This window comes from Stegostoma tigrinum, chromosome 6, assembly GCF_030684315.1.
Source record: "Stegostoma tigrinum isolate sSteTig4 chromosome 6, sSteTig4.hap1, whole genome shotgun sequence".
In the NCBI taxonomy this organism is placed as follows: Eukaryota; Metazoa; Chordata; class Chondrichthyes; order Orectolobiformes; family Stegostomatidae; genus Stegostoma; species Stegostoma tigrinum.
In genome coordinates this window covers 2,068,038-2,094,794 of record NC_081359.1, presented here as the reverse complement: position 1 = coordinate 2,094,794, position 26,757 = coordinate 2,068,038, and the positions used below count along the sequence as shown (strand labels likewise).

Genomic DNA, 26,757 nt, shown 5'->3' with positions numbered 1-26,757 from the left:
ATGGACCAAATGCTGGCAGATAGCACTAGATTTTTTTAGGATATTTGGTCAATATGCACAAGTTGGGCCGAAGCGTCTGTTTCCATGCTGTACATCTCTTTGATTCTATTACTCTATTTATTAGAAATATGAACTTCCTCCACATTGGAAAATAGAACTATCAGATGGTTCTGAAAGACGATCATGGACTCATTTTAGTTGAAAAACGATGAAATAATGAGCATTAGTATTCATTGCCAAACCATGAAAGCTGCTGCAGTGTTGCTGAGCTGAGCACATGCAATGCTGCTGTCATTAGATTTTTATTTTCTTGATAACTGAAAATCCATTTAGCTTCAAACTTACAAACTTTGGACACTTTACACTGATTTATGAAAAATGGGAAGGGACAAACTTTGAAAAGAGATCTGGCTGAAACTTCACAGGAAACCCAAAGATGACCTTCCCATAGAAATGATTTCTTCCAATGACCAGATGCCAATTCTTGGGTAAATCAATTTTTGGCTGATCGCTATTTCTAACAAAAACAGTTTGCATATCAAGACCATAAGAAACAGATACAGGAGTAGGCCGTTCGGCCCCTTCTGATGAAAGGTTTTTTAAAAAAATTCAACTTCGCTAACAAGAAAATCTTCCTTCCAAATTTACTATACAGTTAACACATCAGACCAAAGGTAAATTTCCCTAAGGTTAAGGAAATGTTATTTTTGTTACGTACTATATGCTTGATACTTCTGCTATTTCTTTGTCTGGATATTAATTGCATTATTTAAACAACTAATTGAATGCGTACATAAACGCCTCCAGCTCCGAGATGTGGGTGATATCACTACAATCGGTTGAACCAAGTGTTGGTCATTTCCCTTACTAGACACGCTAGGGTTGTGCAAGATCCCCTATCAACTGCCTATAAAACCCAAACCGTGCAGTAAGACTTAATCCGTAACAAGGCTCCTCGAATCCAAAGATGAGCTACATTAAGATTCCCGTTCTTTTTGTATTAGTTCACCTATCAGGATGTTTAGCTCTTCCTCTGAGCTCCGCAACGGAAGGAATTAGCGAACAGGACTGGAACCAGTGCCGGGTATTGCAAATGCTACCAGCTAATGCATATGTAGATGCACTCTACGTATAAAACAGTAATTGTGCATTCACATCAATTCTGCTAAAAACTTACTTCGCCATGCATTAAATTTAAAATAAAGCGTGAAAAAGCTTCACTTAACTTTGAAGTGAACTTTGCTTTCCTTTTCTAACTAGAAATATCTCAAGACATTTTACAACATGACAGAGACAACTTTGAAAAATAGCGACAACGGATTAACCAGAAAGATTGAAGAAATGCAAGAATTCTTCGGTCTGCAAGTCACTGGGACTCTGAACCGTGAAACGCTGGTGGAGATGAACCGGGACCGCTGCGGAGTGCCTGATGTACAGCCGTTCAGCTTCTTCCCAGGGACACCTCGGTGGCCCCGCAATAGAATCACATACAGGTTAGATATTGCTGGCGTCGGACAGACTTAGTGATCGTCTCACGCGACGAGGTATCAAATGAAAACGACATCTAAAAACCTGTTCATCCATTTCTCCCTTCCCGACCAGGATTGAACGGTATACATCGCAACTGAGCCGACAAGAGGTAGACGCTGTCATTTCCATGGCTCTGAAAGTTTGGAGTGATGTTACCCCCCTGACGTTTGTCAGGCTCGACACCCGACAGGCTGACATCAACATTTTGTTCGCACACCGCAGTAGGTTCAACAATTTAGTTCGTGCCCCGGAGTGATGATTTCCAGCTTTATTTTCTACCTACCGTTTAACGTTTGGATGTTGTTTACTCCTAGGTCACGGGGACTTTAACGATTTTGACGGACAGGGCGGTATTTTAGCGCACGCTTTTGCTCCTGGAGCAAATCTCGGCGGCGATGCCCACTTTGATGAAGGTGAAAGGTGGACGTTGTCAACATTCGGTAAGGAGCTTCCAAACACTGAAATGAGAGATTTAACCGATAGTACGTCTAACTGTTCATGTCCTAACGTTTCATTCTATCAAATGGGGAGGGAAAAATGACACGGCGTCAGCATTTTGAAATTTTAATTCAATTTTGAATCGAGAAATGTTAAAGTGGCTTAAACGGGTGCTCATGGAATATTTCTCACGATGCAGAATTTTGATTCATTTCTCATTTTCAAACAAGCTTGATCAATAAGTGTCGCTGAACCATCTTCACAGGAATTAATTTGTTCCTTGTCGCGGCCCATGAATTTGGTCACGCTCTCGGACTCGGTCACTCCGATGATAGATCCGCCTTGATGTTCCCCACCTACTCCTATGTCAATACCAATGGCTATCGTCTCCCTGACGACGACGTTAGGGGGATCCAGGCTTTATACGGTATGTTGAACATTGTACTCACTGGACAGTGTATAGATTATATATTTTTTTTAGAAAAAAGCTGTGTACCGCTCTTGGTCATCTTTTGGATAAAAAAAACATTGACCAGTTCAGGATCATGTCTTACGCTTGCTGAGGAAAAGTGTAATGACACAAAGGTGCTATCTGGAAATTCAGAGGGAATAATTCATAACTGATTTCCGAAAGGCAGCCTGTTAACCGACAGAAGGCCCGCTTTCGCTGTTGTGCAGAATCATACTTAAAGATAGATATCAGGTCTTCTCTTGGTATTTGCCCTCACCAACTGCTGATAATTTATACGGGCCGCCGTTTGAACGTCAAGTCTCAAGGTAACTGGGCTGGAAGTATCACATCCCCTTCTTCATAAACGGCAAACCTCCGATTACACTAACATCACTCACGCACCAGTGTGGTAATGGTGCCCATCAGGTATGGAAAGGGCCTATAAGCAAAATGGTAATTATATACTGGGATATTCGAGCCAATACTTGAAAATGGTTATTTGACTTCAGTCTATGTGAGTTAATCTCTCACAAATTCTTTAACAATGGCACCCGACGGTTTCTTATCCACCTCCACTAATGCACTTTGAACAGTATATATCGTTGGATTATACTGTTGGATATAAACTGTCAAAGACTGTGGGAACTATTTCTTGGGATTAATATTATTTGTATTGCATTTAAAATGCAGAATTTTTTTGCACTTTACATGTAATTTCCAGTTTATTAAAACAATGGTAGGATTTGTGATAATAAGAGTTCGTACAGCACATCCTGCAAATGCTTCATCATTTATCCATTTAGCTGTGTCCATTTGCTTTTTCTCCAATTTCTATTACATTTCTAAAACTATTTTCTCAGTAATAGGCATCTGTGGAGTTTAGAATTGTTTGCTTGCTTCAAAGGTAAATTTACCTTTCGGTACTTTAAAACTTATAATTATTTCTTATTTAACTACCACTTTAAAACACAATTATCCTACTGTACTTTAGGAGCTCGCCAAGACCCAAGGCCAACACAACCACAGCCTAAACCACCTCGACCAACAAAAACTCCGGACAAGTGTGATCCTCAATTGTCATTTGATGCAGTTACTAGTTTACGTGGTGAACTTTGGTTCTTTAAGAATGGGTATGAGCAGCTTTGGTTATGTTTAATGTAGCTTGCCACATTAACATCATTAGTGCTGAAATTATTTGATCATTTATTTAATTATTATAGAATTAACACTATGATTTAGTATGTGTTGGTCCACAGCACCAAAGGAAAATAGAATGCTGTAACTTTTCATTTTGTATTTGTAACTTCAGATGAGGCTATCAAGAGAGACAGCAAGAAAACATGAGGTATTCCTGTAAAAGGATATGGCAAATAAAGGGAAATACCTCATTGCATCATGTTATGTGTGGAATCTCATTCTGAGTAAAATAGAAGCACTGGCAAATTATCAGCAGCTGAGTGTAACAGGACCACTTTCAGTTATGAGGATAAATTTAAGAAGTTGGGATTCTTTTCTACGGAGAGGGAAAGGCTGAGAAACTTTTGAGAATCAGGGGGCACAATTTTAAAGTATTTTTGCAAAAGAACCAAATGCAAGATGAGAAGAAGCTTTTTTTCACACAGCTGATTGTTAGGGTTTGGAATGTATCGCCTTGAAGTGTGGTCGGGTGGAGGCAGTTTTAATTGAGGTGCTCAAGGAGGTATTAAATGATTATTTAAATAAAACAGCATACAGCACTACTGGAAATAGGCAGGAGAATGAAACTAAGTCAGTATGCTCAGGGAACCAGTGCAGATTCAGTGGGCTGAATTACCTCCTTCTGCACTATAACAATTATGTGATTCCATGATCGGATTTTAGAGGAAACCAAAATTGTAAATTGCAAACACGCTATGCAATTATGCAACAAAGTCATAAAGCCTGGAAACAGACCCTTCAGTCCAACCTGGTCGGTCTGTACTGACTAGGTATCCCAATATTACCTAATCCCATTTGCCAGCATTTTCCCATGTCCCCCAAACCCTACCTATTCATGTACCCATCAGATGCCTTTTAAATGTTGTAATTGTACCTACCTCCACCAGAGATAGTAGGAACTGCCGATGCTGGAGAATCTGACATAACAAGGTATAGAGCTGGATGAACACAGCAGGCCAAGCAGCATCAGAGGAGCAGGAAGGCTGACGTTTCGGGCCTAGTCCCCTACCTCCACCACTTCTTGTAGCATGTAGCATGTTCCATACATGCACCACCCACTTCGTGCAACCTCACTCTTCAGGTCCTTTTTAAATCTCTCCCTTCTCACTTTAAACTATGCCCACTAATTTTTGACCTTCACACCCTAGAAAAAATACCATAGGTATTCACCCTATCCATACCCCTCATGATTATATAAACCTCTATAAGGTGATGCCTTCAGCTTCCAATACTCCAGGATCTTGGTGGATTTAATTTTCTGAGATTGTATCAGTTAAAAAAATGCACAGCATTTGCACCAAATTCCACAAAGCAGACTCGAATTATAGATTTGTTTTTTAAAAGTTGCTACTAAAATAAGTATTTTAAGATTGATGGTTACATTTGTAAATTGCACAATTTTTACAAATTTCAGATTCGCCTTAGTGCTGGTTTTTTTTTGTAGATTTGATCACCAGAGGCTACTTTACATTCCAACTGTCTAGATTCTTGATTTTAAAAAAATGTTTTTAATAATCAAATAAACCTTCTCATTGTTTAGAAACATTTGGCGGAAGAGTTCTCGACGTCGTGATGTAACATCGGTTCCAATCAAACGTATTAATCGAAACATTCAATCAGTAGATGCTGCTGTTGAATTCAAGGACAGAGATGTGGTGGTGCTTTTCGAAGGTTTTTGAATTTTTTTACTACATTTTACACACTATTTACATACTGTCCTAGAGCACAGTGCATGTTCAGTTCAGATCATAGACAAAAATTAAGCTTCCAATGAAAATTTGCCAAAAAGAAATGGATTTCAGTTTCTTCCTTTGTCTGACTGATGAGTGCAGAATGGAGAATGGAAATCTGAATATACAGTTCTTGCTTTCCACTCCTGCATTTTCTGCAAAGCATTTGTTAACTTACTGAATACTTATTAAACATTCTGAAGTCTTACCCTATCTCTTCACTGTTGATTAAAATCTCTGTTAAAACACCCTAGGATCAAATTACTGGCTAATTCGACGCTTCAGGACTTTGGGACGTTATCCCAGGAGTATCAGAGTCTTTGGATTTCCGAGATATGTTACACACGTAGATGCTGCCCTATACGTCAAGGAAAGAGGGAGAGTATTATTCTTTGTTGGAAATGAGTATTGGAGGTAAGTATTAGTATTAATATGCAATTCCACATTCCTCAGTAATAAATCAAAATTCCTATGAATCTAATTAGCCTGTCTAAAAGGGGGATCCTCTGATGCTGCTTGGCCTGCTGTGTTCATCCAGCTCTACACCTTGTTCTCCCTATAGTTGATTGGATGATTGATTTGCAATGCAGACTAATGCCAACAGCATGGGTTTAATTAATTAAGGATTCTTTTTCTCAACTTCTCCCCTCTCCTGAGATGTGTTGACCCTTGGGTTAAACCACCACCAGCAGTCTCTCCCTAATGAGAAGCAGACCTATGGTAAGACTATGACAACTTTATCTTTAGTTTCTCTAAAACTTCTTTGAAGTGTAATCTATACTGGGAAAAATAATATTAACAGTTTTACTATTTTAATAATATTAATGATAGATGAAAAGGACATAAATAATTAACAAGATGGGCACCTTTTAATATTCTTTTATTTCTGTATTATCTTATTCTCTTGCGTTTAGTTATAATTCAAGGAGAAGGCAAATGGACAGAGGCTACCCAAGAAGAATAGAAGATGACTTTCCAGGTATTGGAAACAAAGTAGAGTCAGCATTTCAAAATTATGGTGAGTTCTAAAACAAACTGGAGTTGTGGAATATTCAATATTTTGAAAACTATGATAGTTTAGTTTTGATTTATATTTTGTGTCACATTATTACATTTTAAAATATTTTAAGGTTATGTTCCTTTTTTTAATCTCCAGGCTACTTCTACTTATCTAATGGAGCTACACAGTATGAATATGACTACAAGAACAAACGCACTGTCCGTATTCTGAGACCAAATGATTGGCTCAACTGCACTTAGGAAATAATACGTATTTTGTTTGAACAGTTATCTGATGAGTTTTCATCAGAATACTATACTGTTTGAAAACAATGGCACTTCATTTTAGGTTACAATTTGAATATTTTGTAATAGCATGAAAACAACATTTATTTTTAATAATTTAAAAACAAATGGCAAATAAATGTATCACACTTTATACTTTTCACTTGAAATTACTGTTGAATATTCTTTTCTGTGAATCATAATGTACATAACTATATAATTCAAGATTTGACACTTCTGCTCAAAATGGCAATGGAGTAGCAATGCAGCCTGTGGGTCCTGAACCCAAAACTCAATTGCTCCACATGCTTTTAGTTTTCTTTGTTCCTTCTTTCATATTTTTATATTTAAATCTTACTTGCTTGCCTTCTTACTTGCCTTCTGTGGAGAGCTTGGACAGCATTTAGGTGTCCGGTGTGTTGGAGACAAAGTTTATTCCCAGTGGCAAAAGGAGTTGAGTTTGTGCTCCTGGTCTTAGCATTGGAGTGGAAGAGCCTGGCTCCAAGCCCATGGCTAAGCATTTAAGAAAGATCATAAAGTTGCCCTTTTAACTTTATTTCCTTACTTTTCTACACTACACCGAAGACTGGAGAATGGTGACTTTGATCACTAATCACTGTAATCCTGTACCCCTGTACTTGAATACATGTGACAATAAAACCTAATTCTAAATTCTAATTCTACTTAAAATATGCAAGCTTAATGAACAGAAAATTGACGCATAGTTACTATTTTTGTACTGTATTTGTTTAGTCTATTACTATAATTTAGGATTGGGTAAATGTTTAAATACTGCCTATCATCATGAGCACTGTTTTATATAATGTAAAATCAACATTTACTAAGATAGCAAGAACTACAGATGCTGGAGTCAGAGACAGCAAAATGTGGAGCTGGAGGAACAGAGCAAGTCAGGCAGCATCAGAGGAGCAGGAAAGTTGACATTTCGGTTCGGGACCCGTCTTCAGAATTCACAAAACATATACTGAGCTCTTTTTGTGATAACTGTGAATTATAATTGTAATTCATACTAAAATATCAATTGAATGTCTGTTTTGATTGTATGTCACTGAAGTGTTACAAAATGGTCCTCTTAAGCTCTTCAAATAACTTGTCACGATTACAGGGGATGTATAATAATATCAATCACTATTAATCAAGATAAACTGACTATTCTGGAGAAATTCAGCAAGTCTGGCAGCATCAGTCTGTGTTTTAGATCTCCACCATCCACAGAATTTTACTTTTGCTTTTATTCATTAATTTGCTAAATGATCACTCACTATCTGCACTTGACCTGAGATTTGATCATTTGAAAAGGAGATGTGGTTTAGCAATATTGCTGAATTTTTAGCAAATTTAGAGATTAGGACACATTAGAATATTTTCTGCTGGTATGTTTCATATCTATAGACAGGTTGAACCGATTGAATGCAAAATCTTAGTTTTACCGAAACATTTGTATTGAAATTATAATCACTGTGATGAGAGAATAAAAGTCTTTATCTGAACTTCATGCACTTCAGTTTTCAATCTTGTACATCATCAGACATTCGTCATCGGTTTACAAACCTCCTCCAGTTTCAGGTAATCTTACAATCACATTGGCACAGGCTAAAAATGTCATAGACATGTTTGGACTGGATCAGCGATGTAAAAAAAAATGTTTCCTGCAGGTGTGCAGCAGGTGGTCAGGGGAACAACAAGAGGACAAAAACTGACTGACCTTGTCCTCACCAAGCCAATCTGTCACACACGTACCTGTCCCTGACAGAATTGGTTAAGGTGACCACCACACAGTCCTGTCCTAGACAAAGTCCCATCTTCAAACTGAGAATGCCCTCCATCCTATTATATGAGACTACAATCATACTAAATTTGGCAGATATTGAACAGATCTAGCAGCTCAAAACTGGGGATTCATCAGGTGCTGTAGTCATCAGCAGTAGTAGAACTGCCTTCCAACACAATCAGCAACCTCATGACTCAGCATATCTCCCATTCTTCCCAAAGATTGGAGGCTGAATGTTCTTAAACGCTGAAGTGTTCCCGACTGGGAGGGAACATTCTGGTCTGGCAATTGTTGCGCAGTGTCCATTCATCTGTTGTCATAGCGTCTGCATGGTCTCACCAATATACCATGCCTTAGGGTATTCTCGCCTGCAACGTATGAGATAGACAACATTGGCCAAGTCTGATGAGTATCTGCCATGAATCCATGTGTGATGGTAGTATCCATGTCAATGATTTGCCGGGTCTTGCAGTGGTTTCCATGGAAGGGTTATGTGGTGCGCTGGTCGATGTTGTGCTGAAGGCTGGGTAGTTTTCTGTGAACAATTTAAGGTTTAAGGTTTGGCAGTTGTTTGAAGGCAAGAAATGGGCACGTAGGATGATCTTGGCAAAATGCTCATCGTCATTGATACAGTGTTGAAGGCTGTGAAGAACATCGCTAGTTTCTCTGCTCCGCTCTACTGCGACAATGGATGAATGGACACCACACAACAATCACCAGACAGGGATGTTCCCTCCCAGTCAGGGAATGCTTTAGTGGTCAAGGGCTTTCAGCATCGGATATTCAGGTAAGCATCCTCCAAGGCATACTTTGAGGTGCACAACAATGCAGACTCGTTGAACTGCAACTGATAGTCAAGATCTGTACTCATGATGATGGCCTCAACCGTGATCTTGGGTACATGTCGCATTACATATGACCCCACTATCTTCTGCATGTGTAAAATCTTCCTTACTATCCCATTTTGACACCATCACCTTGATAAATTGTAATGATCTCTACTTTAGTTAGCTTCTACAGTTACGTTACTTTGGTTAGACCCTCGGCATGTGACTCTGCCCATTGATCTCTCTGCCTATACATTCTGTGCCTGTACGCTTCTCTGACACTTCACCTGACAAAGGGATAATGCTTCAAAAGCTTGTGATTTCAAATAAATCCGTTGGTCCATAACCTGGTGTCATCTGGCTTCAGACCTAAAAATTAGGGGTTACCTGGTGAAGCTACAAACCAAGACTACTTGTGGGCCAAACAGCACAAGCGGGCCAAACAACTCCCCAGCCAATGTAACAAATCTCAGCTCAGCAGTCCACCCGTTTCAGTGGTGGATAGTTAAACAGTATGCTGGAGGAGGCAGAACAAATATTCTGCATTTTCAATGACAGGGAGGTCACACATCGATGCAAAAGATAAAGCTGAAATTTTTGCAACAATCTTCAGCAAGAAGTGCTGGCTGGATGATCCATCTCAGCTTTCTCCAGATATCGCCAGCATCAGAAGTGCCAATCCTCCGGCAATTCAATTCATTCCATACAATATCAAGAAATGGTTCGAAGTATTGGTCAGCCCAAACGTTATGGGTCCTGATAATATTCTGATGATGCATTGAAAACATGTGCACCAGAATTTGCTGCACTCTAGCCAGGTTGTTCCTGTATAGATACAACATGGCATCTATCTGATAATGTGGAAAATTGTCTAGTTATATCCTGTACACAAAAAGCTGGACAAATCCAACCATGCCAATTACTGCTCATCAGTTTACTGTCTATCATCTGTAAATTGATGGAAGGTGTCATCAACACTGCTATGGAGCAGCAAATGCAAGGAAATAACCTGATCAATGATGCCCATTATGCTCACTGCAGACTTGGTCAAACATGAACAAAAGAACTGGATCCAGAGATGAAGTGAGAGTGACTCCCCTTGACATCAAGGTCCTATTTGAGCAGTTGTGTCATCAAGAAACCCTAGCCAAACTATAGTAAGGGCATTCAGGGGCAGAAAACTCCCCGCTAGTAGAAAGATTGTTGTGCTTGTTGGAGATGAGTAATTTCAGCTCCAGAACACCTCAGAAAGAGTTCTCCAGAACACGTATTTTTCTAATCGATCTACTCATGTATGGAAGCAAACATCTCTGGAGCAAGTGGGACTTGAATCCAGGCCTCTTGGATCACATGTAAGGACACTAACACTATGTCACATAAGGCCTAGGTTTTCAGGGTGGTGTACAGGCCCAAACATCTTCGGCTTCTATGTCAATAAACTTCCCTCTGTAATAAAGTCTGACATGGGAATGTTCGCTGATGGTTGTGCAAATGTTCTGATATTGTGCAACTTCTCCATCAGTGAAGCTGTCCAATTGTAGAAATACCAGGACGGTGACCCGGTTCGAGCTGAGACATCACACCACACAAATGCAAGGCAATGACCATCTGCAACAAGAGAGGATCTAGCCATTACCCTTTGACTTTAGATGGTACTACCATCACTGAATCTCCCACTCTCTACATCCTGAGAGTTACTAATGACCAGAAAATGAACTTGCCTAGCCATTAAACACAGTGGCTACAACAGCTGGTCAGATGCTAGGAAACCTGCAGTGGGTAACTCACTTCTTAATTCCCCAAGCCTGCTCACCATCTTTAGAACACAAGTCAGAAGTTTGATGGAATATTTCACACCTGTCTGGATAAATGCAGCTTCAACAACAGTTAAGAAACTTGACACCATCCAGGACAAAGCTGCCCACTTGACACTCACCACATCCCCAAACATTCACTCCCTCCATTACCAACACTTGGTAGAAGCTGTATGTGCCACCTATAAGACATACTACAGAAATTCACCAAAATTCCTTGGAACCTCCCAAAACCAAGACTAATATCATCTAGAAGGACAGCCTCAACATGGGAAAACCACCTACAAGTTTCTTTCCAAGCCTCTCACCTACCTAACTTGGAAATATATCACCTAAATATTATTTGTGTTGATGAGTCAAATTCCTGGAACTCCCTCCCTTATGGCATTATGAGTCTACCTAAAGAAGGCAGTTGACCACCACCTGCTCAGGGTAATTAGTGATGGCCAATAGACACTGGCCAAGCCAAAGATGCCTCCGTTCCACAAATGAATAAAAGAATGTGTTGTCTAGTACCTTTCTCATGATAGCTCGTAGAATGAGAGGATTCCAGAGAAATATCCTTTTCACCCTTTACTCTTTAATTATTCTTCAAGTTTAAAAGTCTGCATAGAGAGCTGGTTACTATAAAATGCTTGTTGAACCTGCAAGAGCCAGCAGCATTTTCTCAGCAAAACAATGGACTCTGAGGAAGACTGCACATGTGAACAATATGCTGCACACCTCCCATCCTTTACTGACAGAGAATTTCCTTGAAAAGTTTGCATATAGAATAAACATTCACGGCAGAGATATGTGGAATCATCATTGATTCTGTGCTCTCCCTCGCAGGGTGGGTGCGAGTGTGGGTGATGTATTCAAGACAGACATGAGCACAATCTCTGTGCACAGGTCAGCATCTTGTGCTCATCAAAATGCAATGCTGCAGCTCAAGGATACAAGGTCCAAAGATGTCCGAGGCTATTTGTAGCCAATGAGTCACTATCTGTGAGAGACAAGCAATGCTTAGCATTACAATTTTTTTCAAATTGGAACAACTGAAGAAACTAGTCATCTTTCACATGAATGTGACTTAATTAGGTCCAGCAGGAACAAGGTCACTACAGCAGACATTTTAGAAGAGTATGTTGTGATATATTTACAAAGCTTAATTAGAATGATGTTTCACCCATGTCACCTAAGTGCTCTGGGCAAGTTTTTTTTTCCCTTACTCTCCCTCCAATTGTATCTAAGTACTGTCTCAACTTCCACATTTGGATGTAGGGAGCCCACTCTCTAGATGGCCTCCTAGCTTGTAAATCTTGGCCCTGGGGCATTTTGGATTAGATGTCCCAGACCTTCCGTGAATGTCACGGTTAGATACAGACTCACACTCTTCATTGAATCTTTCCAGGCATTGTGATCACAGATAATGGGGAGGAGGCAAGGCACATCTGACATGTACCAAATAGAAGTTTCAGGATAGAGCTAGGATTATGCTTAATGTTAGAGAGGGTCGGGAAGTCCAGTGTGTGGTTCCTTTTCCCTATGGGTCCTTGCTGGTTCCTGAGAGGAAGTGACATCTGTATTAGGTTTGACTTTCATCCCACCTTGCCATTGGTGTTGAGCACCTACAGTTTGAGTAGTGGAATACAGGTGCATACACTTATGAGGCAGATCCTGGGGGTGCTGGGCCTGGGCAGCAGCCACTAACCTGTCCAGGGAAACTGTCAGACTCATGAACAATGGAACTTAGGCATTACTGATTTGACTTGGTTATTGTCCCATGTACTAAGATACAGTGAAAAGTATTATTTTACACGCTAACCAGACAAATTATACTTTGCATAAGTACATTAGGGCAATAGGACAAAATGCAGAATATAGAGAATGCGCAGAGAAAGCTCAACTTTAACATGTGGGAGGTCCATTCATTAGCCTGATAATAGCAGGGAAGAAGTTGTTCTTGAATCTGTTGTACATGTTTTTAAACTTCTGTATCTTCTGCCCGATGGATGCGGACGGAAAAGAATATAACCGGGTGGGAGGGGTCTTTGATTATGTTGGCTGCTTTCCCAAGGCAGCAGGAAGTGTAGATGGAATCACCAGAAGGCAACATGCTTTTAGTGATGGACTGGGCTGCATTCATAACACTCGGTAATTTTATGTGGTCTTGGGCAGAGCAGTTGCTATAGCATAGAACTCCATAGAACTCTATCTGGATAGGATGCTTTCTACGGAACATCTATACAAATTGGTAAGAGTCATTATGGACATGCTGAAGTTGATGACCAGCTTTGGTTATTTTGTAGACATTGAGGGAGACATTGTTGTCTTTATCCCATGTTACTAAGCTGTCTATCTCTTTCCTGTATTCGATCTCATCATTGTTGAGATCTGAACCACTATAGTGGGGTCATCAACAAATTTGTAAACGGAGTTAGAGCTGAATTTGGCCAAACAGTCATGAGTGTATAAGGAATATAGTAAGGGGCTGAATGTGCAACCTTGTGGATGCCAGTGTTGTGAATTATTGTGGAGGAGGTGTTGTCACCTACCCTTACTGATTGTAGTCTTTGGTTCAGGAAATCAAGGATCCAATTGCAAAGGGTGGGAGCCAGTCCCACGTTTCAGAGCCTGGAGAAGAGTTGTTGGACTTATTGTATTGAAGGCAGAGCAAAAGTCAATAAATAGGAGTCTGATGCAAGTGTCCTTGTTACCCAGATGTTCCAGGGATGAGCGTAGGGCCAGAGAGATGGCATCTGCCATGGACATATTGCAATAATAGGTGAATTGTAGTGGATCAAAGCAGTCTGGGAGACTGGTGTTGATGTGTGCCATTGCTAACCATTTCAAAAGGATGGATATCAGAGCTATTGGGTGGTAGTCATTAAGGCACCTTGGTTTTTCTTTGGTAACAGGATGATAACAGTCTCCTTGAAACAGATGGGGACCGCACATCATTGTAAGAACAGATTAAAGATGTCTGAAAATCCTCTAGCCAGCCAGTCTGTGCAGGATCTGAGCACATGGCCATGGTCTCCATCTGATCCAGTCACTTTCTGTGGGTTCATTCTCACAGAAAGCCATCTGAGTCCTGTGGCAGAGATTGTGGGTACAGATGTACCTGAGCTGTTGGGGCAGGTGACATAATTTCATTGACCTTCTTTTCAAAACAAGCATAGAATGCATAGAGGTTATCATGAAGGGGTGCACTTGTGTCAGCAATTCTCCTTGACTTTGCTTTATAGCCCGTTCTATTGTGTAAACCTTGTCACTGTCAACATGTGTTTGCGTGGTTAGTCTGGGACGCCGGTTTCATACGATATTGTCTCCTGGCATCACTGATGGCTTTGTGAAGGTCATTTCTAGATTTCTTGTATAGGTCAGGGCACCAGACTTTAATAGCTCAGACCTGCACTTCAGTAGGGAGTGGATCTCCGAGATCATCCAAGGTTTCAGCTGCAGAGACTTGTCAGTGATGTGTTGGCCAAATTGTGCTCCTGACTCTAAGTATTATCAAATTCTGAGAAAAATGAAAGTCTCTGACCTGGTGGATGGGTCAGGTGAAAACCTGGTTGATGCATTGTCCGAAAGTTCAGTGGTTTCCGCATAGATAGAGCTGACAATCTCCATTCTGTGTAGGTGTTTGCTGGATGCCACCAGTGCTAGGAAAGTGAGGGAATTAGTTATGTAAGACTGAACAAAGTTGAATAGATTAAGAATGAGTTAGCATGGTCAATAATTGTGAGTAGTGCAGCTTAGTGACATGTATCAGATTGCTTGGACATTGAGATCTCCTGTGCAAACATGAGTGGTCATGCTCTTCTATGGCCAATTCTACAACTGTCTCCTTATGAGATGTTAGGGCTTGATGTCTATCATTCTCCCCTAACCTCAACCTCTTATCTTGGCCTTCTCTTCACAAATGTGAGCCAATGTTTTCTGCAACGAGAGATTGATATAAATAGAAGCTGTTGACTCTCCCGTATCAGCCTATCCCCTCCAAGTTATAATTGACATCCTATTCTGCCCCCAGCCCATCACAATGCAGGTTGTATTAGTGTCTGTCTAGAGGTTGTGTCTATCACTGTCTGAAGGCTGGGTCTGTGTCTGTCTGCAGGTTGGTTTCTCACTGTCTGAAGGTTGAGTCCGTGTCTGCCTCAAATCTGTATACCAATGGACCTGATTTTCCAGTTGCAGAGAAGGCAAGAATTTTGAGCAAATGAAGCTAACCCAGTGAGAGTCTGGAAATCAGATTCCTGTCATCAAGTTAAACTTTAGTGATTAAGTTTTGTAACCTTGAATGTCAGTTTAACTTTTTCAACTGTAAGTATTGAGAAGCTTTGTTGTATTCAATAATACCTCAGTGCCCCTACTGATACTCTACACTTCCAAGTTCAATTTGCATTCCTGGCTTCCCTGAAAAAGCCTATGTTCCCTAACACTCTTCAACGAGTTTCCACCTTCTGCTGAAGGGTCTCGGCCCAAAACATCAGCTTTTGTGCTCCTGAGATGCTGCTGGGCCTGCTGTGTTTATCCAGCCTCACATTTTATTATCCACCTTGCCAGATCCAGCTTACTCTGATGATTGTCGCTATATCCTCAAGGACCAATGCAACCAGATTGAGCCCCAGACATGAGCGTCCTTCAACAAGGACATACCTTGAACAATCATCTGTCTCCTCGTGGCAGCCACTTTGCAGCTATGGCCCTAAACTTACCAGGACGGAACAGAAACTGCTGCAACATCAGCCCTTCCACCAATAGGCAATACAGTGTTCCCTCACTGGACTGATTCTGCCTTGTATTTGCCCCAACAAATCTTTCTTCCAATAGACATTTGGACTTTTACATCTCTTTAGCCACAGCCTGGCTCCATCCCTTTACCCCATTTGGGCTCAATGACAGCCCCACCCCTGTCACAGCCTGCTTTGACTGTAATTCGAGGGCTTACAATGTTTTCAATAACGTTATCCCCAGCTCTTTCCAGCATGATGATGTTATTCAGTAAAAACCCTGTGACTTTCATGAAATGAATGTTCTCCTTATGTTAGGTTATAGACTGTCCTGTGTCTAATTCCAATATCGTGGCACCCGTATGCTAATACTGCCCAAATACGTCATCTTTGGTTGAATAAAGGGCCACACGGACAGCTTATGAGCTCAGAAGCAAAAACAAAGTTGCTGGAAAAGCTCAGCAGGTATGGCAGCATCTATGGAGGAGAAAACACTGTTAATGGTTCAGGTCTGGAGGACCTTCCTCAGAACAGGAAGGTCTGAGGAAAGGTCACTGGACACAAAACATTAACTCTGTTTTCTCCTCCACAGATGCTGCCAGACCTGCTGAGCTTTTCCAGCAACTTTGTTTTTGTTCCTGATTTACAGCATCCACAGTTCTTTTGGTTTTTATTTAGCTTCTGAGCTCAGCCATCTTTCTTGCCAAGTTTCAGGTTTTTATTTCCTCTTATTCATTCGAGATTTACTTGCCACTGACCTGTATTAATTACTCACCTCATGATAGCATTGAGAAGGTGAAAGTGAGTTGCCTTCTTGCACTGTTACATTCCATCTGGTAATGTGCATAAACATGTCACTGAAAGGAAACTGGATCCAGGATATTAATGAAATGATAATGAAAGAATGGCATAATAGATCAGTGTAGGGAAGTATATGGCTTGTTGGTATTTCCACCTACTTAAGATGGTAGAGGTCACTGATTTGGAAATTTCATTGCAAGTTGTTGATGGTACATGTTTCAGCACAAAGCTGGATGAAGCACACGTTTAAGGTGGCAGGTAGAGGCCAGTTCTGAAGAAGGGTCTCTCGACCCAAAAGGTTAACACTGATTTCTCTCCCACAGATGCTGCTAGACCCAAGTTACTCCAGCAATTTCTGTTCTTGCTTCAGGCTCCTAGCCCCTGCAGTTCTTTGTTTTATTTCAGGAGAATTTATAGTAGTGAACGAGAAAGATACCAGCAATCTTCCAGAACTGGAGATCCACACTGTTATGGACAATAAGAAATTCAAGGAAATTAGCATTAGTAAGAAGATTGAAATGAAGAAATTAACGGAGACGAAAGTTAATGAACACACAGGACCTGATGGTCTACATCCCAGAATGAAGAAAAAGGAGACTACAGAACTATGCCAATAGCTGGAGTAGAACCTGTGACACAAAGTGGGAGATAGTCTTCCTATCCTGGTGCTGTCAAGGTGACAGCTGCACCAACCTTTTATACAATTGTCTGTTACCAAGCAGTCACTGGGAACCTACGTGGGATCTCAGTCCTCAATACACAAACAAATCAATGCTGTTGCTGATGCAATTTATGCCAGATGAGACTGCCTCATTTCATCTCACCGTGGCACGGCTAATAGTGCAGCCTGGACAGTGGGGTTGGCAACTTTGTTGGCTTCCTCCAGGCACAAGGCATGATAGATTATGTGCACATAACACTGAGGGCACTGTATCATAATGCAGCTGATTTCAGCAGTTGGAAACAATTCCATTCAATCAACGTACACTTAATAATGCTCATCTTAAGAGGCTTACCAGGGGAAATGTTGAGAGGATGATTCCCCCAGTGGGAGATCTTAACACCAGAGGGCATAGTCTCAGAATAAAGGGGAATCAATTTAAGACTGAAATGAGGAGGAATTTCTTCCCTGAGATGGTTGAGAATCTTTGGAACTCCTTGCTACAGAGTTGTGGTGGTAGAATACTTATGTGTGTTTAAGGCTGAGATAGGTATTTTCTTGATCAGTCAGGGAATTAACAATTATTGCGAAAGGAGAAAGAAGATGCTACAATGGGTATCGGGGAAAGAGTAGCACTTCCTTAGACAATGTTGTAAGATGGGATAAGGCTAAGGATGGGTAAGCTGTGTTGCTTAGTTCTTAAATAGCAATATATGTGCGAATGTGTACTTGTAGGCAATGAATTGTCAGCCACAAATTTGTCCTGAGAAGTGTTCGTTTGTAGTTGTCCACCTATTATGAGCATGCTGAAGGGCAATTCTAGACTGTCAGCACTTTTGAATGGGCGATAGCTGGACTTTAAAGACGGTGTCAGCAACAAGGGTCACTTCTGCCCATGGAAAGTAGGACAATAGAACAATCAAGGCACATGAGGCTTTTGGGAAGGGAGCATGAGAAAACTTACTTCACCATACAGAGATAAACCCTCCATGGAACGTTTTTCTAAAATTAATACTTCACTGATTTCTGGTAACATTCTGCCTAGTGTTACTGAGGCTACAAGGCAGTTGTCAATGTTTGGCTTATAGAGTCATAGAGATGTACAGCATGGAATTAGATCTTTTGGTTGAACTCATCCATGCTGACCAGATATCCTAAACAAATCTAGTCCCATTTGCCAGCATTTGGCCCATATCCCTCTAAATCCTTCCTATTCATTTACCCATCCAGGTGTATTTTAAATGTCGTAATTGTACCAGCCTCTACCAGCTCTTCTGGTAGCTCATACCTTACATGTGCCAACATCTGCGTAAAAAAGTTGCCCCTTAGGTCCCTTTTAAATTTTTCTCCTCTCATCATAAACTTATTGGATGGAAGAAGATCATGGCTGTAAGAGCTGCTCCTTTTTTTGAGGCTGTTTTTCAGTGCTGGATCTGATTTTCTTGATTTCTCAAAGCAGTAATTACTGTTGTTCTGTTCTAAGAACTTTTGGGACTTCTTTGAGATCAAGGCTATTCCCTGTGTGAGTCTATTTGTCATAGAGCATAATGCACTTTTCAGCATTATTATTTTCATACCTTGCTCATCCTGGTCAATGCTGGCAGAATTGTCATCCACTTTGGACCCATTCAATGGAATTCCTTTCCCATCCATTTCCTCCTCTCTTGATTAACTTTTACATCTTTTTAAAACCCATCATTCTGACCACATTTTCCTCTCCAAGACTCCAGCATTGCTCAGTATCTGTTCTTTTTTATGTTTTCTTCTATAAGGAATTGTCGAACATTTTCCATATTTATAAATAGAAAAGGTTGATGTTCACAGTTTCATCATAGGCCAGCATGAATATACCCTTTGCTAAGTGCCATCAGATACTGTTATTCAGACATTACATATATCTCGGTATCAATGCAGAACAATAGAAGATGAGATCAACGGCACTCCCAACCCTTGGTGCATGAAACTAACTGGGCGGAAATGCTGGTTTATGCATTGGAATGTCCAGTATCAGCAGCTAGGAAACTTGGTGGCTGCCTTTAAATCACAGCGATGTACACTTTGAATGAAAAATGTGTTGTGCATCACATGATTTGCAAGATTGGCACAGTTTGATCAAAAAGTATTTAATTTTACAAGGTATATAGGAACCAACTGTTACCCCTTTTCTACTATGATTCTGAACCAAAATCCAATATCGGTACTGTTTGTTTTTCTTTGTCTCATTCCACCTCTTGCTCCTCTCCTGCTGCTAAATCACCACTTACAGTATCAGTGGGAGGGTTGGATCACTATGCCATGTCATACTGAATGCTGCTAGATTTAGTGAGATTCCCCCTAAATCATTAAGAATGTGTCATGAGGTATAGCTTCTTTCATGCTTGAGTCTATAGCCAGTCTCTGCATGAACTAAGGTAATATCCATACAAATTAAATGACCATGTTATAAATATTTAATCGAAAGTAATAATATTGAAATTAAATGTGTTTTCATAATAAAAACAATACCGAACATCATGGAGTTAGAAATTAGTATGCATTGGATCTATTTCATGAACATAAAAGGGGCTATAGAATAATAAACAACTACACCTTCCAGTCGCGAACCATTTCAAATCCCCCCTCCCATTCCTTAGATGACATGTCCATCCTGGGCCTCGTGCAGTGCCACAACGATGCCACCTGAAGGTTGCAGGAACAGCAACTCATATTCCGCTTGGAAACCCTGCAGCCCAATGGTATCAATGTGGATTTCACAAGCTTCAAAATCTCCCCTACCCCGACTGCATCCCAAAACCAGCCCAGCTTGTCCCCGCCTCCCTAACCTGTTCTTCCTCTCACCTATCCCCTCCTCCCACCTCACGCTGTACCCCCATTTCCCACCTACTAACCTCATCCCGCCCCCTTGACCTGTCCGTCCTTCCCGAACCGACCTATCTCCTCCCTACCTCCCCACATACACTCACCTTTACTGGCTCCATCCCCACCTCTTTAACTTGTCTGTCTCTTCTCCACCTATCTTCTCCTCTAGCCATCTTCCATCCGTCTCCCCCTCTCTCCCTATTTAATTCAGAACCCTCTCCCCCGCCCCCATTTCTGATGATGGGTCTAGCCCCGAGATGTCAGCTTTTGTGCTCCTTTTGGGCCCCACACCTCAGGAAGGATATACTAGCACTGGAGCGTGTCCAGCGGAGATTCACACGGATGATACCTGGAATGGTAGGTTTAATGTATGATGAATGGCTAAGGATCCTGGGATTGTACTCATTAGAGTTTAGAAGGTTGAGGGGAGATCTAATAGAAACTTACAAGATAATGTATGGTTTAGAAGGGGTGGACGCTAGGAAGTTGTTTCCGTTAGGGCGGGAGACTAGGACCCGTGGGCACAGCCTTAAAATTAGAGGAGGTAAATTTAAAACTGAAATGAGACGACATTTCTTCAGCCAGAGTGTGGTGGGCTTGTGGAATTCATTGCCACGGAGTGCAGTGGAGGCCAGGACGTTGGATGCCTTCAAGGCAGAGATCAACAAATTCTTGATCTCAGAAGGAATCAAGGGCTACAGGGAGAGTGCAGGGAAGTGGAGTTGAAATGCCCATCAGCCATGATTTAAATGGCGGGGTGGACTTGATGGGCCGAATGGCCTTACTTCCACTCCTCTGTCTTATGGTCTTATCTTATGATGCTGCTGGGCCTGCTGTGTTCATCTACCTCTACACTTTGTTATCTCGGATTCTCCGGCGTCTGCAGTTCCCATTATCTCTGTACAGATCTCCTGGTCCCAAATTACAAGTGACATAAATCCGTTTCATGAACTTATTTTGTTCATCCAGCCTTTCTTGTGAATGTGGATAACATTTTGAAATTCATCCTTGGAGTATCTTATGTTCAAAAATCACCACTGGCTTTAATTATGTGCTATTCACAACGACAAAAGGTGGAAACCAGTGTGAACTGTGTCTTCTCATGGCCAGAGATAATGGGAACTGCAGATGCTGGAGAATCCAAGATAATAAAATGCAAGGCTGGATGAACACAGCAGGCCAAGCAGCATCTCAGGAGCACAAAAGCTGACGTTTCGGGCCTAGACCCTTCATCAGAGAGGGGGATGGGGTGAGGGTTCTGGAATAAATAGGAGGAGAGGGGGAGGCGGACCGAAGATGGAGAGAAAAGAAGATAGGTGGAGAGAGTATAGGTGGGGAGGTGGGGAGGGGATAGGTCAGTCCAGGGAGGACGGACAGGTCAAGGAGGTGGGATGAGGTTAGTAGGTAGGAGATGGGGGTGTGGCTTGGGGTAGGGGGAAGGGGTGGGTGGAAGGAAGAACAGGTTAGGGAGGCAGAGACAGGTTGGACTGGTTTTGGGATGCAGTGGGTGGAGGGGACGAACTGGGCTGGTTTAGGGATGCGGTGGGGGAAGAGGAGATTTTGAAGCTCGAGAAGTCCACATTGATACCATTAGGCTGCAGGGCTCCCAAGCGGAATATGAGGTGCTGTTCCTGCAACCTTCGGGTGGCATCATTGTGGCACTGCAGGAGGCCCATGATGGACATGTCATCTAAAGAATGGGAGGGGGAGTTGAAATGGTTTGCGACTGGGAGGTGCAGTTGTTTGTTGCGAACCGAGCGGAGGTGTTCTGCAAAGCGGTTCCCAAGCCTCCGCTTGGTTTCCCCAATGTAGAGGAAGCCACACCGGGTACAGTGGATGCAGTATACCACATTGGCAGATGTGCAGGTGAACCTCTGTTTAATGTGGAATGCCATCTTGGGGCCTGGGATAGGAGTGAGGGAGGAGGTGTGGGGGCAAGTGTAGTATTTCCTGCGGTTGCAGGGGAAGGTGCCGGGTGTGGTGGGGTTGGAGGGCAGTGTGGAGCGAACAAGGGAGTCACGGAGAGAGTGGTCTCTCCGGAAGTCAGACAGGGGTGGGGATGGAAAAATGTCTTGGGTGGTGGGGTCGGATTGTAGACGGCGGAAGTGTCGGAGGATGATGCGTTGTATCCGGAGGTTGGTGGGGTGGTGTGTGAGAACAAGGGGGATCCTCTTGGGGCGGTTGTGGCGGGGGTGGGGTGTGAGGGATGTGTTGCGGGAGACGCGGTCAAGGGCGTTCTCGATCACTGTGGGGGGAATGTTGCGGTCCTTGAAGAACTTGGACATCTGGGATGTGCGGGAGTGGAATGTCTTATCGTGGGAGCAGATGCGGCAGAGGCGGAGGAATTGGGAATAGGGGATGGAATTTTTGCAGGAGGGTGGGTGGAAGGTGGTGTATTCTAGGTAGCTGTGGGAGTCGGTGGGCTTGAAATGGACATCAGTTACAAGCTGGTTGCCTGAGACGGAGACTGAGAGATCCAGGAAGGTGAGTGATGTGCTGGAGATGGCCCAGGTGAACTGAAGGTTGGGGTGGAAGGTGTTGGTGAAGTGGATGAACTGTTCTTCTCATGGCCAGTTGTCTTTACAATGGTGGTTTTCTCAACAATCTTAGTAACAGTTTTCTTGCTGGCATGACAACATTCATCAACTTCATCTATTATTTCATTGCAAGCCAGTCAATACGTACTTTTCTCGCAAACTGGATAACAACACAATGGTATTGATCGTTTTATCGACAAGTTCAGGTGGCAAACAATATGAAACTAGTTTTATGATGGAATTTTGTCCTCATCTTGTACACCTCTTGGCCCTGGCCTCGAATTCATAATTACTATCTTTTCTCCATTTCTTTAAGGACATAATCAGATGGTTCCATGAGTGATAATCTGCCAAATTTGCTGATGCTTATTGATTCATTTTACTCTGCTTTTCCCCACTTTCAATCGTGCTTATCTACATAACTAGACTACAGTGACTAAGCATAATTTCAAAGTTGTGGATGACACAAAACTTGGAAGCATTGTGGCCTAAGGAGGATAGTGCAAAACATCAAAAATATACTGACAAATGAACAGACAGATGACAGATGCACTTCTTTGTGGAAAATCATTCGGGTAGGAAGAATTTTGAAACAGGATATAAAACAAAGGGTACAGTTTAAAGAGAGTACAGCAACTGAGCTAGAATATTGCATTCCGTTCTGAACACTACACTTTAAAGATAATGTGAAGGCATTGGAGAGAGTTCAGAAAAGATTCATGAGGGTGAGTTATTCCAGGGAAGAGGAACTTCAACTATGAAGAAAGACTGGACAAGTCAGGAGTATTTTCCTTGAAAGAAGGTTGAGGGAAGATCTGATTTGGATTTCAAAATTATGAAGGGCCTGGACAGAGCAGATTGACAGAAACTTGCCACTCATGAAAGTATCAAGATTGATGGGGGCTCAGATTTATAGCAATTGGAGAGAAAACGCTTTCACACAGTGAGTAGATATGATCTAAAATGCACTGCCTGACAGCATGGTGGAGGAGAAGTCAATTGAAAAAGGAATTAGACTGCTATCTGAAAAGGAAAATTGTTCAAATTACGAGAAGGCGCAAGAATGGCATTAAGTGAACTGCTCATTTGGACAGCTGTTGCAGACACAATAGTCTGAGTGAAGTCCTGTGCTGCAACAATTATACAACTGTGATATCAAAAATTACGTTTTAGAAATCTACATGTTTTAACTAATTTTATAGATTTTTAAGTACTGATGACTAGAATGATGTTTAAATGACATCGTAAGACAGTATTTTGAATTTAGTGAAGCCAAATCTCAAAGATTGTGAAATAAGGAAAGAAACATTAGCCTGAAGCTAACAGCTGCTGCTATATTTATGTTTTGTGTCAGAAAAATGGCCACACCTCAGGAAATAAAATGGATAATTTAGGATGAGGTTTTTTTAAATTTTTTTTTCTTCATCAAGTAGGAGTACATTCTAGCAGTGAAATATTTCATTTTTAATTGGTCCATTTCAGGGGAGCATCGTACAACAATTATCAATGTAAGATTTCCCTATCAATCCCTTGAGTGAAAGAACAATGCAATGCCAATCAAAAGGAGGAGATTATGAGTGATTTCACAGAGGTGCTTAAATGTTTTCAATGGGTGAGGGGTTTAGACATAGATACAAGATAAAATAGTAAACTTCGTAAAGTAGGGAGAAACATTTTTACACAGTGATGAGAGACTTTGGAATAGGTTACCACAGTCAGCATTTGAGACAGATATTATGGACCGAATAAGGAGGCATGATGAAATTAAATGCTTGATGGGCAGTTAACAGGCCAGAAGCAGCCTTCCTAGGGATTTAGCACTCCAGAGTCAGAAGGTGGTTGACTCTTAACTGCATTCTGAGTAATCAGGGATAGACAATTAATACTGCCCTAGCCAGGGACACATACTTCACATGAACCAAAAAAAGTCTCGAAATAATTGACTTGACTTTCTCTGCATAAGCATTAGAACATGGAATCATGTAATTATTTTCTCTCCAGCTTATAGAATCACAGAATCCCTACAGTGTAAAAGCAGGCCACTTGGCCCTTTGGGTCCACGCTAAGCCTCCAAAGAGTATCCCACCCAGAATGATCTCTGTAACCTTGCATTTCCCATGGCCAATCTACCTAGCCTGCACATTTTTGGTTTGTGCAAAAAACCAGAGCATGGAGGGGGATTCAGACAGAGAGAATGTGCAAACTCCACACAGACAGTTGCCAGAGGCTGGAACTGAATCCAGGTCTCTGGAACTGAGGCAGAGGTGCTAACCTTTGAGCCACTGCACTACACCCTCGTGGTGGGGTCTGTAATATTGTAAAGCCACAGGTCTATGAAATCCATTATATGCATAAAGGATACTGTTTTTGATTGTCATTAAGTCAATATGCTGGGATCCTGTGCTGTTTGGAGAAACACTGGTGTTAGGGCACACTATAATGGTGTAGCCAGCTTGAGCTTCTATATTTGACTCAAAGGGTTAACTCTACTCTCCTCCCACAGATGCTGCCAGATCTGCTGAGTTTCTCAGGCAATTTCTCTGTTTTTGTTTCAGATTTCCAGCATCCATAGTTCTTTGTTTGAAACTTTTAGGGGGTTTAACATTTTCCATTTCGCAACTCTAGCCAGAATTGCTAAATTAGTCATTTTGGTACAAAGGTCTGAAACAACATTTGTGAAATTTTGAAAAGTTTGATAACACCTGCATTAAAAACATTGGATGAGATCATCAGTATTATCACAGACTGACTGCACTCCCCCATAAATCATTGAACAAGGGTTTCAAATAACAGATGTAAAACAAACAGATTAAGCTCTCAGCATTTTTAATGCCTGCGTCATGGGCAAAAGGGGAACGGGATGAATTTAAATTCATTGGTTTTCTCCTCTTAGAGCTAACAAGACCTGGATATTGTACATTTTACTTTTTTTCCTTTGTATTTCTGTCCCTTACTGAGATAGGCTAAATAGTGTTCTCCAAACCTTTGTTTCAGATTCTAATTTTTGAGAGAAACCCACAGCAAAAGCATTTAAGGTAAAATCAGAAATAGGGTTATTAACAAACCATTTACAATGCAGGGTATAGTGACTGGAACGAGATCAAATCTCCAGCATCTGCAGTTCCCATTATCTCTGTATCCACTGAATATGAGTCCTCCGATTAGGGCTGTAAACCTGGTTCAATCAGGGAGTCCTGGCTGACAGATATACAGGAATCTCAGGGGTTCTGCTCACTCTAAGAACCAGCTCTGAGCTCGCTGGGTCAATGTCATGTATGCACATGTAAATAATAAGGGTGAATTTGTGACAGGATACTGGCCTTTGTGGAGTTATTTCACAGGGGAATTGTTTTGTTATATGCTGCATGAACAGGCAGTCAGGAAGTTAGGGAGAGAAGATAGGGAGTAATTGAGATTAAGCTTAGATCCAGATAAACAAAATTCGGATTGCACAAGTAACAACTTCCCAGAGGCAGGTGTACAATAATAGCTTCCTCGGTGAGCTTGGGTCCAGTAGTCTTCTAGAAGGCGAACTTCTTTCCAGCCAGTAACTGAGAGACAGAGAAGGAAAGTTTAAGGCAGTCTGTCAACTAAGTCTAGACATCAAAGTGTGAAGCTGGATGAACACAGCAGGCCAAGCATTGGTTCATCCAGCTTCACACTTTGTTGTCTTGGATTCTCCAGCAACTGCAGTTCCCATTATTTCTGTCAACTAAGCCGAGATTCCTCCTCTCCCTCTGGAGGTCAAACAACTGATACAGAATCATAGAAATGTATATTTAAGCAGGTAAACCATCTTAAATGTCAGTCATGTGACAAAGATAGGCATTTCAGGTGCCTATTTGGTGGGCTAGCTAGAAAGTCATTAAGCTAACAGTACAGGTTTTCTTCCCCGATTAGAATTCCCATTGTGAGGTGAAGAGACAACTGTCAAAGTATTAGTATCCATTTTAACAACGGGTTTTGAGATTTTCTTTTTTTCAGAACTGGCAGAAGGTGTCCAAATCACCTCCAAATGCTTTCTGTCAGCTTTAACTGTAAAATCTATACAATGTAGGTTGTTCAGAAGTTTCTGGAAATATGACGATGTGATCAGTTGCTGTCATTTTATGACTCCA

The 26,757-nt window shown here is 41.5% G+C and overlaps 1 protein-coding gene across 1 annotated transcript in view; it reads left to right on the top strand.

Annotated features, from left to right (window-relative positions):
- Window positions 1–8,123, top strand: part of LOC125453436 (uncharacterized) — a 221,303-nt gene extending 213,180 nt beyond the window's left edge. Inside the window, exons 39-47 of the mRNA XM_048533047.2 lie at window positions 1,261–1,493; window positions 1,603–1,751; window positions 1,845–1,970; window positions 2,234–2,395; window positions 3,411–3,549; window positions 5,157–5,287; window positions 5,601–5,760; window positions 6,261–6,364; window positions 6,503–8,123. Coding sequence (XP_048389004.2) covers window positions 1,261–1,493; window positions 1,603–1,751; window positions 1,845–1,970; window positions 2,234–2,395; window positions 3,411–3,549; window positions 5,157–5,287; window positions 5,601–5,760; window positions 6,261–6,364; window positions 6,503–6,606 — 1,308 coding nt within the window. The 3' untranslated portion in view covers window positions 6,607–8,123. The remainder of the gene's footprint in view (window positions 1–1,260; window positions 1,494–1,602; window positions 1,752–1,844; window positions 1,971–2,233; window positions 2,396–3,410; window positions 3,550–5,156; window positions 5,288–5,600; window positions 5,761–6,260; window positions 6,365–6,502) is intronic.
- Window positions 8,124–26,757: the final 18,634 nt, after the last annotated feature.